We start from the raw sequence: 16001 nt of genomic DNA on the forward strand, positions 1-16001 counted from the left end.
GTGAAAACATAGTTCTGATAAGGGTTTGAGAACCCGTCTTGCAGCATTTCATATTTGCTTACAATATATCGAAAGAGTCTACCAAGAAACTTACCTGGCCGACACGATTTGCCAGGATGATGAGTTGTTTTGGAGTATTTTGAGATTAAAAAATTGACCGACTTTTATTCCAGAAGGATCGAGGCTAACTCGGTCTCTGGGACAACTTGGCCCTATTTCAGTTTTACATGCAGTTCGCGATCGCCATATTTTATACATCCATATAGGTGCACGTTCATTTTGTATGTGTGCCAAAGGGGTTCTTTGATGCATGTGTTGTATCAACTCGGCCCATAACTGCGACCAGCCAGAATGCGAAGTGCTCCCAATGTCCCGAGTCCCAGTTAGCCTGACCCCGTTCTGAGATTGCAACTCCGGCAAACCTTTTTGGTTACATTTTGTACTGTATTTTCATTATTACCCAACGAATATCTTGTTATTACAGCTGTGTTCCACGCAGTTCTTAGGCATACATGAACATTTTGGAGCGAAATTCAACAATTCTGCAGGCGTACCAGAACTATGTTTTACCTTTAAGCAAGTTTGATTGACACTCAAGTCCTTGCCTTCAGGACACATACAGTGTACTCCTGTTATAGCAAAGTCGGCGGGACAGGTGGTTTTCTTTTGCTATACCTTGTTGTAGCCAGACACCAATGTATATGAAGATATTGTACATGTACAGATGGTAAATTTGAGACCTGAATTTTTGCTTCATTGTAACAAGAATTTCATTTTACATCTGTAATCATGTTCGTTAGAGCGAGGGTGCACTGTACAAAGGTATGTGAAGAAATAAGTTTTGCCCCTTAAATTCATAAAAGATACCAAGTTTTCTTACTGGTATGTCCAGTACCAGTTCACTACTTTTAATCCAGGAAGAAATTAATCCATACCTGGATGACATGTAATCTATTTTTAGCTGTTGCCCTTCAGTAATCAATTTACACAAGTTGACTGTGTATGATTTACAGTATGTGTACACCAGGTACATGTATGCAAGTGTAAAAAATTTTTTTCTGCTTAATGACAGTTTATAGCTTAGCAGTGTTCCTTTGTTGATCATTATGAATTGCTTTCTAACGATGTTGGTGTAACAGTTAATTTGTGGTTTGCAGTGTGAATGCTCTTTGGCACTTCCTATCCACACCAAGGAGTGCAGAGGTATGAATTTCTTTTGTATTGTCTTTGGATGATGGTGATAAATCCCTACAATGTACAGTGGACTCTTGTTATAACGGAAGTCCTCAGGACCGGCAATTTCCTTTCATTATACACGTATCGAAATATTGTAACCAAACAAATAAACAATAAAGAACAAAGAGCGGATAATTTTGTGGCCTGAATTTTTACTTCGTTGTAACCAGCATTTCATTATAACTGTGTTCGTTATAACGGGAGTGCACTGTACATGCTTTGTTCAAGATGACCTGTTGAGCCAAATCAAACAAAATGTTTTATATGGTAGAAGAAATGGCAATATGTATTGGTTGCAACCACATAGGGTAAATTAATGAGGACATTCAATATTACTGCCTCATTCCTCCCTGAATATTATCTAGGGAATACTGTAATACATTGTATTGCCAAGTACATTCCTCTTTCATGGCTTATTTTTAAGACTACAGCATACATGTACTGGACACAAAAGATATTTTTTATTACATGGAAAATGAATTATGAAACACAAAACAGATTTAGTTGAAATTTGCTTTTTAGTCTGTGGAAGACTTGTGGATTCATGGCATCATCAACTCGTCTAATTTGCATGTGTGATATGCCCGATACCAATGTTTTAAAAAGCATCCTCCATGTGAAAACTTTGAAATTCTGATTTTTATGAGATTGTGGTTCTTTTGCCTGATTTCACCACACAGTATTCAAATTATGTTAATTAATATATTGAGTACCATTGTACATGTAGCCGATAATACATGTACCTGCTTTATGGCTTTCAAAATGCTGTTATCTTTTGATTTAAAACACTGGGTAACAAAAGTTATGTACAAGGCTACTGCCTGTAGATGAAATGCTGTATGTAGCTACAAAATCAATTGCAGTGTAAATGGCCCAAAAGACATCATTCAGAAATTCTGGAAACAGTAAAATTCACAGCAATTTATTAACAATTCAGAGCTGTACATATTAAATACATGAATGGCAAATTGATATTTTTTTAACTTACAGTATGAGAAGGGCAAATCAATACAATTACAATTTTTTACATGTACATACAATTGTATTGTACACATCATAAATAAAAGATAATTGCAATGTACAAGGTGAAATAGACAATATGCACACTATAATACACTCTATTATGCAATGAAGAATGAACACATACATGTACAATGTACATTTCACTTTGTTGGCATCATAATAATATTGTAAGCCACTTTTCCGCTCCCTTCTGGGAGACTTACACTTGCGTCTCAGTCATGAAGACTGACCCATCTTCATGAACTGTTACAACTTGCATTGCAAACAAGCTCTTATTGATAGGAATGCTGATTGCGTAATACATGAATGTTCAATGAACTGCTGCTGTGAGCTTTGGTTCACTCCACGTCAGAAATGGCTTTCTTTCAAACTAGCCATTGGACAAGCAGACGTGTTTTTGTGAAACACATTTAGGAGGCTGATCTGATGGAAGACAAATTAAGAGTCGAAAAAGCTACTTTAATTGTTACATTGGGTCTCCTAATGTTTGTGCTACATTGTAATCGCAGCAAAGGTGGGAGGTGGAGAGGGGAGGGGGAGGGAGGAGTAACCTGCATAACCTTTTCATGCTACAATTATAGCTCAGGCTCAAATGCCATTAAATTTGAAGCCCTTTTTAGCATGAAATTATGTTAGGTGAGGTCTGATATGGACATGTCATATTCCACACAGATGGGAAGTATATTTACTGTGAACCTAAAGGGAAAAGCTGCTCTAACATTACAATGTGAAGCTTGAAGTGACTTTGGATTAAGAATTCACAAAGTTGCAAACTAATACATGTATGGTCTTCATATTCATATACTGTATACGCCGAATATTTCGCGAGGTTTTTATTTTCGTGAATTTCGCGAGTCAGCTGCTATTTGCGAAATTAAAAACACGCAAAAATATTGACTCTCATGCCGATTTGAATGTGACGTATGCGTATCCATTTCTCCGTTCAGTACAGGGCTCCACAATCACGAATTTAACCACTCGCGAAATTGTTGGGAAGTCACGATTCGCGAAAATTTAGACTCGCGAAATACATGGCGTATACAGTACATCTACTGAAAGCTACTATATCTGAATGATCAAGAAATGCAGTAAACACAAATCTTCGTGTTGCATGGTCTGCTCAAAAAGGTTCAATAAATCCCCAGCTTAATTATCAAGCTTTTATTACAAGTCCTCTGCTCATTGCTTGAAGTTTGACCCTCTGAACAACATGAAAGTTTCTTTTGAGGTGTCCACAGCTACCAACCTAATAAATTTCAAACTATACATGTATTTTGAGACTAGTTGTATACTGCACAGGAGGGTGGAGCAGGGATGATATAAAGGAGATAGAAAAGCACACACATTTTCACACACCCTAACTCCACACAACAAGCACACACACGCACGCACATATACAAACATACACACAGGTTAGGGTGGCTGAGAACTCAAGGTGTCGCAAAAAAACAGCCTGTGTACTATTTGGGGAAAGGACACAAAATATAATTGCATAATATGTATGACAAGTTTGTCCCTCTACAGTCAACCTTGCCCAAGTCGACTCTATTTGGACTGAAGAAATAGTTTTGACTCAGAGAAAATTTGACTTATGGGGGATTAAAATCACAGAATATAAAAGAGGACTTGAAAAGACCTTCGACTTAGACAATTATTTGACTTAAGCGAGGTTGACTTGAGCAAGGCTGACTGTATTTCAATATGCTCTCATGGAGATACAGTGTACTGTAAAAGTGGAAATTTTCGCGGTGTTGAAATTTTAAGAAACTAGCGCGAAAATAAAAGCCAACAAATATTTTTGCTTGCCATATGTTCCTTTGCGTGATGTCTTGATTCCGTGGAATTAAAAACACGCGAAACTCTCCTTGCCCGGCCAAGCGCGAAAAATTTGTCGCGCGAAAATATCCACTTTTACAGTATTACACATCAACTCCCTGAAGGCATGAAAATGGAAAATATTTTTTGTACATTCTCCAGCACGTTATGCAGCCCCATATTTCTACACCTGGGCAAAAGAGCTAATGGAAGTAACTATGGGATCCTCAGGCGCATTAGCTGCATACTTCATCATTCAGAACAAATGTCACACATTTTGCTTCCACACACACTTTTTTGTAACCAAAATTGTTGTGAGGCCTTAGTGCAGAACAGCAGACTTGAATGTTTGCATATTAAGGTATTGACTAATTTCTTGAAAAAGTAACAGTTTAGGAGAGTGGCATGGACGTGCCATATCAAGGAGCTTCAAACACATATCAAACAATTCGGGTTAAGACAATGAGCAAATCATACACCATAAGAATCAAACTTGGAAACAAGAGACCCGCGGGTCTAGCGCTCACCTGAGTATCGCAAGTTCACCTTTCACGCAGTCACTAATCTAAATTATTCACAGCTCTACCAAAATTTGACGAGGCATTCTCAAGTGGAAGATGAAAATGTACAATAAGGGCCCAATTTTTTCAAGATTCCTTAATTTGGGGGAATTGGGGCCCCCTGGGGCCCTCTGGGTGGGGCATGGTGCCCAGTTTGATAAATTGAGATCCTGACCACCTAGGGATGCTACCTGCCAAGTTTGACAAAAATCCATCATGAGGTTTTCAGGAAGAAGATGAAAATGTACAATTCAGGCCCCCATTTGGACCCTTCCAACCACCCCCCTCCCCCCTACCCCCAAGAGGGGCACCCCTGGATCTCCTATGAACAAACTTGAAACAACAGTCATTAATGTACTCACTCATAGTATTATCTCAGCTCTATAACTTCTGATTCTAGAGAAGATTTTTAAAGATTCCTTCATTTGGGGGGTTTGGGCCCCCTGGGGGCCCCCTGGGTGGGGCATGGTGCCCATTTTAACAAATTGAGATCCTAACCCCCTAGGAATGCTACCTGCCAAGTTTGGTGAAAATGGGTCATGGGGTTCTCAAGAAGAAGATAAAAATGTACAATTTAGGCCCCATTAGGACCCCTCCTCACCCCCACCCCCCCCCCCCCCCCCCCCTGGGTCCCAAGGGGGGCACCCCTGATTCTGTTATGAACAAACTTGAAACTACAGTCATCAATGTGCTAACTCATAGTATTAACCTAGCTCTATCACTTCTGGTTCTAGAGAAGAAGGTTTTTGCGGATTCCTTAATTTTGGGGGGTTTGGGCCCCCTGGGGGCCCCCTGGGTGGGTCATGGTGCCCATTTTAACAAATGGAGTTCCTAACCCCCTAGGGATGCTACCTGCCAAGTTTGGTGAAAATGGGTCATGGAGTTCTCAAGAAGAAGATGAAAATGTACAATTTAGGCCCCATTAGAACCCTTCCCCACCCCCCTCCCCTGGGTCCCAAGGGGGGCACCCCTGATTCTGCCATGAACAAACTTGAAACTACAGTCATCAATGTACTAACTCATAGTATTAACTTCGCTCTATCACTTCTGGTTCTAGAGAAGAAGATTTTTACAGATTCCTTAATTTTGGGGGGTTTGGGCCCCCCTGGGGGCCCCCTGGGTGGGGCATGGTGCCCATTTTAACAAATTGAGTTCCTAACCCCCTAGGGATGCTACCTGCCAAGTTTGATGAAAATCGGTCATGGGGTTTTCAAGAAGAAGATGAAAATGTAAAAAGTTTACGCACGACGCACGACGGACGACGCATGACGCACGACGGACGCCGGACGAAGGGCAATCGCAATAGCTCACTGGAGCCTTTGGCTCAGGTGAGCTAAAAAAAAAATCATGGAATACTGTATCTGTGCTTAAATGGCAAGAAGCACTGTGAGAACAAAAATACAGAAATACAAATCCTCAGTACAGGAATGGTAGAAAGTGGAATGCCCTTTGACAAAGAGATATGTACACAGGCAAACCCATTATAACAAGACATGAAGAAGCCTCATTTCAACAAGGACCAATAGACATCGGATTTCACACTTAGGGTACAATAACAAAGAATATAAGGAATTGGACCTGCAAATTCAACTTCTCATTTAAGGTTTTGCTTCAGTTATATCCTACCTAATTATGAGATTTCACTCGACTCTGAACTGCAAGAACTGCTTGTTGTAATAAAATCTCATGAAAATGGACAGAGGAAATAATGGACATAATGACAATTGAAATCCTGTTGTTTATATGTTCATAACAAAGAGTTCACCTGTACTTCATTAGTCTTTGTGCTTTGTTGGTGTATCTAACCTTCCACAGTTTACAATTACGAACCATCCCTACTTTCAATTCATCCCACACCCCAGCAGTTAGGGCAACTAAGATATCTATCATAAGAATGACAGTAATGTTACATTACTTTCAGTTTGTTGATACATGTATCACTTATGCACTGTGTCTCATTTGACTGAGTGCCATGTCCTGTTCCCAACTTAAAGTTAATTGAATACCGAGTTTATGTGTCAGAAATTGTGTCAGTACATGTAGCCTCTCTTAACCTGATTTTTAGTCAAGAGGATAGTGCAAACAGAGCACACACAAAATGACCAAAAAAAAAACAACAACAACAACAAACAAACAAACAAACAAGCACATCATTTTCAGGTGGTGTATTAACTGAGCCATTCAGCAATATTTGTGGCATATCTGACCAGCTGCCTGTGCAAGTCGATACAGGAAAGCCTGTATGATAAAAATCACACTCTCCTCTTCTTCTGCCTAGACAAAATTTTGCACAAGATGCCCGGAAGATATGTGGTAATAATTCCTTATATTGTACAGTGAACCTCCTCCATGGCCATACATATCTGATGTTTTATCTCTGCAAAGCTCATTACTATGGCATGTGATTGCCTTTCTCCTACTATTGCTTGTTCTTTACATAATGTCGCTGGGGTGACAAGACCTTGTATCTCAAATTTTGGTGAAAATGCCTTTCTTTTATTAATGGTCAGATAATCAGTTCAGTGATGTCCTGTCCAAATCCTATCTGTCTTACCCAAAAAATGAAGCCACCACAGCATGTCAAATGAAATGCTATCCCATTTGATATACAGTAGTGCTTTGGCTGCCATTTTTTTTTTTTTGCTCTCCTGAACACTTGACATTTTGTAGATACAAGGTCTTGTCGCCCCAGTGACGATAAGGCATACTCAATTTTCACTCATCTAACACTTATTTGATTTTTTTTTTCATGGAATAGATAAACTGTCACCTGAGAACTTTGCAGCTGGGTGTGAAGTTTTTACTCCACAGTAGTTCTTGAAATGTAATCGTAAAAAGGAAGGTTCTACAGCTAAGGTGGCAAGAAACAACTTGCTGACAAGACCTGATATGCACATAACACCATATTGCCTTGGTTGCTCTCCTTGAAATAACCTTGGAAATCTGCAGAAGAAATGGATATGCAAACAAATTGATATGCAAGAAATCTTTTGATAACTATGTAATAAGAACTTCTGAGTATTGTCAGCACACTTAACTTTAATTTAAATTGTAGTTACAGTACACACTTGAATGGGTTCATGGGCTCAAGATTCACTTTTATTTGAATTCCGTAGAGTTATAATAATAGTGGTTATTTGTACTGCGCATTATGTCCACCTTTCAGTTCTCCGGTGCTTCAAGAAAAATATGATGTACAAAACATGAGAACATGGAAAAAAATATCAAACTAACAAGAAAACACATACCTGATAAGGGACACAATTTTCCTGAACATAGATTGCAGTTATCTATCAGTTATCGATAGTTATTAATCGTTTTCTTTACAAATCATGATTATAATCCTTTGACTGTGTGACAGCGTTCTTAAGTTTTTAGGCACATGCAAGTGCAAATTCATGAATTCACTCCTCTTTTAATGATAGGAAATGAATAAATATCAACCATTTACTTATTTAAAAATCTTGCATGAATCTTTTTTTTAAAGTACAATATTGGCTACATTCCATCAAAATAAAAGCTAGGAATGAACTTAAAAGGTTTTAACCACCTCCACAGACCTGATACAGGTGAAAGTGGAACTCGAAGAAAATGCATCCATGTAGCCATAGTTATATGCAGGCCATAATTGTAAAATTTTACTGATTATTCTTGAAGAAGCCATCAAATCAGCAAATTAACAGATACCAAACAAACTTAAAATCCTGTTCAAAGATTGCAAAGAAGTAGGAAGTATCAACCAACCTATGGATGAAACATCACGTCCTATCTAGGTGCCATCCCTTGTCATCCTGCGAAGAGAAAACAAGAAAAGAAAACAAATATGACAGGGGGATAGGTGTATGGGTAAATGTGTATTAACACATAAAGGACAGCACGGCTGCTAAAGATGAAGAGTTTGATCGCAAAATGAGTTTAACTGCTTTTATAAACATTTTCAAAGTTAGTCTACCATCAGAGCAAAATAAAACCTTTCAAGTGCAGGCCTCGAAATAGGATTTTGGAGGGGCAAGGCCATTTAGAAAAGGGCACTTTTTCCAAGAGGCCAGGGCACTTAGGTCAGTCAGAGGGGCACCAAGGCCACATTGGAAAGGGCATGTTGGGTGTTTATACGTGATGTGAATGCCCCATAGAGCTGTATATGCTATCGACCGTGCTGCTACACTCCAGCAGCGCACGCACGCATAAGATCTCTCCGCAGCAGAAGACGTTAGGCAGTAGGCCATACGCAATACGATGTAGGTTCTGTAATACAGTACGTTCTCAATGCGTACGCCGCGCTCGCTTTGGAGCACTTCTGGTGCCATTTTGCTTTGAGCATGCGGGCATGAATGCAGAGCGAGAGAGATGGCAATGCTCGCAGCCGTCTGACAGCTGCAGGCCTGGCATTTTTTAGCATGGCTTGCGACCAGTTGCTCCGGCCTGCCGCTGCCTAGCTAGTAACTCTATGGCCGCTGCGCTGCTGCGGAGGCAGTCGGGACGGTAAAAGCCGGTACGTAGACTTCTACACGTCATCTCGTATCTCGGAAAGATACTTTGAGTTTGAATCAGATATATTGGGACGCAAGTGAACTGAAGGTATGATATTTGAGATCAGGAAAGTTGTTCAAGCTTATTAAAGTGTAGACTTTGAGAAAGGGCATATTATACATCATAAATAATAACTTTCATTCTAAAAGGGCACCACGGCCACAAGAAAAAGGGCACATTTTTTTTCGGCTGTAACTTTGATCAAGGAAAAGAAGGCATTGCCGCCAACGAGAGGGGCACCAACGGCCATGGCCGTCGGTGGCCGTCGGTTAATTCGAGGCCTGCAAGTGATACTTCACTTGTAAAATAACAAGGAATGTTCTTAAAGTTATTATTACAAATATCTCATACTTTTTTATTATTTCTTTTGTTTTTGCAGCAGCTTTCATCGCAAATATTTCAATTCAACAACAATGGAGTTAGCTTGTTTTGTGACCAAACTCTTCAGATCTTTACATCAATCTTCAATGATGAATGAAGAAAAGCTACCCTGGGTAGAGGCTTGTTTGCTCAGGATTAAAAAAAGAAAAAAAAAAATCACCTCACTGATTGATGAAAATGTATCTTTTTTGCTTTGGTGAGAATAAAGTAAGTGAATAAAATTCTAAGTTTAAGATGAATAATGACAGATAATCTACATGAGTCAACCATATTCAGAACATCTAAAAACTTCAGTAACTATTACAACACCCAATTCTTTTCATGTATTATGTTACTACAGTGAACCTTGCATAGATGTACCCATTCATTGTTTGCCAGAGCTTCCTTCGTATATCAGGCTTGCTACAAGAGGTTGAAACACCTTGGGGAAGATGTTAAGAATGTCTTGGGAAATAGTTTTTCTACTGAACATACACCAGGTTGTTTTGGCGAGATGCACCGTGAAGTCAAAAATTATTGTTATAAAGATTTGTAATAACCGCGAGACACAATAGATGTAATGTGTTGAAATCCATGTAAAAAAGGAATGCCATCTTTGGAAGATCATCTCTTGCAATGTTACATCAATGATTACATAAATGTAAAATGATATGATGAATGATGTAGACAGAGATTTGGCATCACAAATGATAGGAATGGATGCTTGTAAATTTAGATGACAGTAGTGCTGAGGCTTCTCATTTCTTGTATTATACTTGCACAACAAAGCATCACTCGTTTCCTTCAGAACAAGGATGGTACACTCATGACAAAGAGTGTGAGAATCGTAAGCAGCAGAGACAAGTACAGTCCATAAATCTTCAAAATCTACGCAATGCACGACTTCCCAGGAATTTCCAAGGTATGCATGTTCATTATTGCCAGTGCCAAGTTTCATCTGCCACATGAGAAACAAAGATATGTCAGCTTGATAACTTTGGAGACTGATCAATCATCATGGTTCATAAATGATCATGTCAACATGTGAGTATGCACAATGTTTGACTACAGCTTTGAAAATTTGCCAGCACCTTGTATCCATTTCATGTGTAAACCATAATGTGTAATATGCAACGTTCAGTACTTATGATAAGCCACAGTAACAATGGAACAAGCATTATACCTGAAAAACTGAAACAGCAGCCTTGAACACAACAAACAGTGTGTCACAAATACACCAGGAAAAGCCAGACACACAAATGCTCACTGCTGTATGAACATCAATGACATTCAATATTGCATAAAGATGAGTTGAGATGAGGATATCAAAATAATGCCCATGGGATCATGCGATAACTGTGTGATTTTGTTCACCTGATCCATTAGTGGTTGTCATAAGATTAATCATCAGATGAGGAGAAAGACAACCTCGACATACAGATGATCAACAGAGAATGACCTATGACCCCTTGACATGTCATGGTCCTTGGAAGCAAGAAATGGCAGGACATCTGAATGAATTTTGCATCAAGCTGGAGTTCTTGATAGTGTTTTGCGTAGCTTGCTTTGGATGTTTTGTTTCACACGTTGAGCACTAGAGGGGGGACAACAACTCACCAATCGTGACGACGCTCTCAGGGGCGTGAAAAGAGTGCTCTCTCTGTCATCCCCACCTGTCAAACTACCATCAGATAACCAATCATTATCATCAACCGTACCATATCTACCACCACTTCGACTACTGTGCATACTTCTCTCGGGGGATCGCGACCGGTACGGTGACGACGACCTGGACGTCTTGAGGATGGACCTCTCTGGGGAGCGGCGTAGGGAATGCTCAGGCGAAATGATCTGACGGATTGGTGAGGACGCCCTCTGTGGACTGGAGGACCGTCGTCGTGACGATGAGGTGGTGAGAGTAGATGTCACATGGGAGGTTGAGGTCCGGTTCTCAAAGCTGACACTAGAATTGGCCACAGATCGCCCATGGCTACTGCTGCGTCTCATCTCCTGTGTCAGTCTTTCTCTGTAGATTGAAGGGGAAAAAATATGAAATCACCAGGCCTTATGTCAATCATTTCATTAACCCAAATATTTTTACATACAATATTTGTACACAAACCATTACAGCTGGATACAAGTTATCAGTTTTCACACAACCATTATACTGATTTGAAAATAAAGGCAAAAACCATTATGACAAGATAGTTGGGGCTGTGAGACTTTTGTTATAAGATAATCTTGTTAATTGGAAATAGTACAAAGAAGGGGAAATAATAGAAGCAAAATCTTCTCACACTTAAGAAATTTTATTGCATCTGTGTTTGTTATGATCATGCATTCACCTTTAATAAAATCTCTTTTTACTAAGGGATTTGATGCACCTTGAACTATCACCATTGACAATTAAACTGATCCTCTTTTTGCTTCGTGCAGATCAATGTTATATTTGGAGTTAATTTTATGAAAACAACAAAATACTATTGATGAAACAAGGCCACTACAATATTGATGTCACAGGCCAGACGTTCAACAGCCTTGACGATGAAAGAGTGGGACTTACTTTTCAAACCTCTCACTGGTCAATTGACGTTTGATTCTGTCCAGCTCAGATTCTTGTTGTGTCGTCCTGGATCGTAGTGTTTGGATCTCCCGGCTCTGACTTTGCCTGCCATTTATACAAACAATAGTACACAATTCAGAAACAGCATGTGTCCTGTTAAATATAATTTATGTCATGTACTACTTAAAGAGTTATGGAATCAACTTTCTGCAACACTGGTATCCTGGTATGGTAACTGAGATTGCCTGACAGATGCAGGATTCAAATGACAATTCAAAACCACTTAAAAATTAGTTTGAAAAAGAAAGAAAGAACAGAATTTTCTAACCACAACAGTGAAAATTTGAACATTATTGGATAAAATTTAGAGAAGCTGTGAAATTGTGAAGTTTTGTTAATCTTTACCAAACAGTTCATGAACAGTTGACATGAAGCAAATGAGTGATTGGTGATGTCATCATTTCACAATCTTCTAGTGATTGTGTACAAAATACTTATAAACATTCAATTTCTCTAGTATAAAAATGTAAAATATAATCTTAATCCTATCCTGGCTACATAACTCAAAATAATGATCAGTCAAGATGTAATAGATGTTAAATTGCATTAGCTATACATGCCCTCCCCTCCCCCCCCCCCAAAAAAAAAAAAAGATTACACAAACTCTTGTGTGCACAAGCTTAATTACAGAAAATAAGCCTATGAATAAAAATAAAACTTACAAACTACAGAGAAAGCATATAAAAAAAGCAAAAGACTTAAAGAAAATGTACAATAATTAATTTAATCATAGCATTGTAATCAATTTTAATGTCATAAGCTACCATTTTGGTATGTAAACTATGTCTAATTCAACTGTTTGGTTTTAATGCAAGGTCAAATAAAAACTATTATTGACTTGAATCAAATGTCTGACATAGTTGTCTAAGGCGCACCTGGTAAACTAGGGACTGCGAGCGACGGAGAGCGACACTCAGCGACGGGGACATATTGCGAGAACAATGAAGTGCGTCGCAGTATGTTTTCACTCCGTCGCTAAGCGTCGGTCAAAGCAGTACGCGCCATCATTTTGATGATACCGCGACGCTTGCCGACGCTTGCTGACACTTGCCGACACCCTCGAAAGAAGCTGTTGATTTTTTTCTATGTTGCGTGACCTCCGCTCACGCAAGTGTTCGTTTTAATAGCGCCGACGTTTCGGGACATGGCGCTTGAGATGTAGCGAGATTTCTGAATGGTCACGGCCAGTGCTCAAATTGAATAGCGAGCGACGTGTCCAGACGCGCCTCTCCAGATTACAAATGATGTTCGTGATAGCCCGACGATGAGCGACGTGTCCCGACGCTTTCCTTTGTCTCAACATTGGTTATGAGTTGATTTGCGTTTCGTTTGGCTACTGTAAAAGTGGTTTCTTTCGCGTACAGAAACTTTCGCGGTTTCCATCGGTGCCGACTTTTTCGCGTGTGTTTAAATTCGCGGTCGGTAATGACGGCGTTGTAACAACCCACGAGTTCAAAACGTAATTATGGGGTGTGATCTCACTGAACGGGGAACACTTTGAAAGTAGCGATCGAAGAGGGTTTATGAAAACACATGTAGGTCTACACTTAAACGCGAATGTATGCCTTAATTAGGCAGCTCCATACATGTAAAATTTTGCATGCATGAGGTGAGATCTTTTTTTATCTGTCAAGTGACTCAAGAACTAAATACAGTGTATTACGAAGTCGTCCTATTTCTCCCGTAGGAAAAAGTCAGAATGTTTGCCTTTACTTTTGGAAATGAACAGCGGCAACAATCGGCTCCGCAAGATGCTAAAATTAATGTCAGGTGTTTCATTTTAATTTTGGAAATGAATAATGGTAATTTCGTATGATACTAAAATAAATGTTTGTTTATACTTTTGGAAATGAATAACGGTAAGATTCAGCTCCATACGGTGCTAAAATTGATGTCAGATATTTGATTTTGCGATCGGAAATGCATAAGGATAACATTTTGCTCCGGAAGATGCTGAAATAAATGTCGAATGTTTGCTTTGACTTTCGGAAATGATTAACAATAATATTCAACTCCGTACGATGATAATAAATAAACGCCGCATGTTTGCTTTTACTTTCGAAAGTAAATAGCAACATTTGGCTCCAGAAGATGCTAAAATGACTATCAAATGATTGCTTTTACGTTCGGAAGCGAATAGCAGTAATATTCTGCTCCATACGATGCTAAAATAATTGTCGGATGTCTGCTTTTTAAATTTCGAAATGAATAACAGTAACATTGATTCATTAAAATTGATGTTTGATGTTTGCTTTGACGTTCGGAAATGAATAACAATTATATTCAACTCCGTATACGATGATAAAATAACTGTCTGATGTTTACTTTTATGTTTGAAAGTAAATAGCAATAACATTCAGCTCCGGAAGATGCTATAAATGCTGGATGTTTAATTTAACGTTCGAAAGTAAATTAGCGATAACATTCAGCTCTGGAAGATGCTAAAGTAAATGTTGAATGATCCCTTTGACGTTTGGAAATGAATACCAATAATATTCAACGCCGTGTGATGGTGAAATAAATGCCGGATGTTTGCTTTAATGTTCGAACACAAATATCAATAACATTCAGCTCCGGAAGATGCTAAAATAAATGTCGAATGATCCCTTTGACGTTCGGAAATGAATAACAATAATATTCAATTCCGTACTATGATCAAATGAATGTCGGATGTTTGCTTATACTTTCGAAAGTAAATAGCAATGACATTCGGCTCCGGAAGATGCTGAAATAAATGTCAGATGATTGCTTTTACGTTCGGAAGTGAATAGAAGTAACATTCTGCTCCATACGATGCTAAAATAAATGTTGGATATTTGCTTTTACATCTCGAAATGAATAACAGTAACATTCAGCTGCGTTTGATGGGAAAGTAAATGTCTGATATCTGCCTTGACGTTAAAAATGAACAACAGTAGGCCCTACTTTTCGGCTCCGTACGATGCTAAAATAATATTGTCAGATGATTCATTTCACTTTCGGAAGTGGACAGCAGCATATAACATTCGGCTCCGTATGATAAATAAATGTCGGATGTTTGCTTTTAAATTTGGAAATGAATATCAGTAATATTCTGCTCCGTACGATGCTAAAACAGTAAGAGATTGTTGCTTTTACATTAATTTTGGAAATGACTAACTGTATCAATCGGCTCAGTTAGATGCTGAAATAGATAGCGGATGTTTGCTTTCACGTTCGGAAATGAATAAGGATAACATTCAGCTCCCTAAGATGCTAAAATGAATGTCGGTAGTTTGCTTTTACATTTGAAAATGATTAACGGTAACATTCGGCTCCGTAAGGTGCTAAAATACTAGTAAATGTTGCATGATTGCTCTTACAATCGGAAATGAATAACGATAACTTTCGGCTCTTTATTGTGCTAAAACGTTAATGTCGGATGTTTTTAAAATGTCTGCAAATGCTCCCACTTTCTCATTTCAAACGTAAGATTTGACCACCTAAATAGGCATCAACTTTTAAGTAACTAACAGTGTGTGGGATTATTCCGAAGGTGCCTTAGTCTGAACACTCTTAATCCGGCACGAAATTTTATTTATTTATTTATTATGTATTTATTTATTTATCTATCTATTTGTTTATTTACTCATTTATCTTTTGAGTTTAACAACGATTTAATATCGACCCCCGTTTCGTTTTCGAGTCGACGATTCTTCAAAAAACGATTCCCCCCCCCCCCCCCCCCTTGTTCGTCAATTTGGGATTTACGAGCCTTCGGAATGACTGTAACTACGTTTATTTTTTTTTTTTCAGTCGATTAGGGGATGGGGGGGTGATTCAGAAAATAAATATAGAAGGGAGTGAAAATCTTGAGGCAAGAAATACAAGTAAGT

At 38.7% G+C, this 16001-nt stretch overlaps 1 protein-coding gene across 1 annotated transcript in view; it reads right to left on the minus strand.

The window, feature by feature from the left end:
* Nucleotides 1–6668: 6668 nt before the first annotated feature.
* The window catches only part of LOC139733018 (centrosomal protein of 135 kDa-like), a 66206-nt gene continuing 56873 nt past the window's right edge, over nucleotides 6669–16001 (minus strand). The window contains exons 23-26 of the mRNA XM_071643861.1: nucleotides 12088–12192; nucleotides 11276–11550; nucleotides 8379–8425; nucleotides 6669–7577 (exon numbers count right to left, since the gene is read on the minus strand). Coding sequence (XP_071499962.1) covers nucleotides 8421–8425; nucleotides 11276–11550; nucleotides 12088–12192 — 385 coding nt within the window. The 3' untranslated portion in view covers nucleotides 6669–7577; nucleotides 8379–8420. The remainder of the gene's footprint in view (nucleotides 7578–8378; nucleotides 8426–11275; nucleotides 11551–12087; nucleotides 12193–16001) is intronic.

This window comes from Diadema antillarum, unplaced genomic scaffold, assembly GCF_040938485.1.
Source record: "Diadema antillarum isolate AM-2024a unplaced genomic scaffold, OU_Dant_1.0 seq00000460_RagTag, whole genome shotgun sequence".
Classification (NCBI taxonomy): Eukaryota; Metazoa; Echinodermata; class Echinoidea; order Diadematoida; family Diadematidae; genus Diadema; species Diadema antillarum.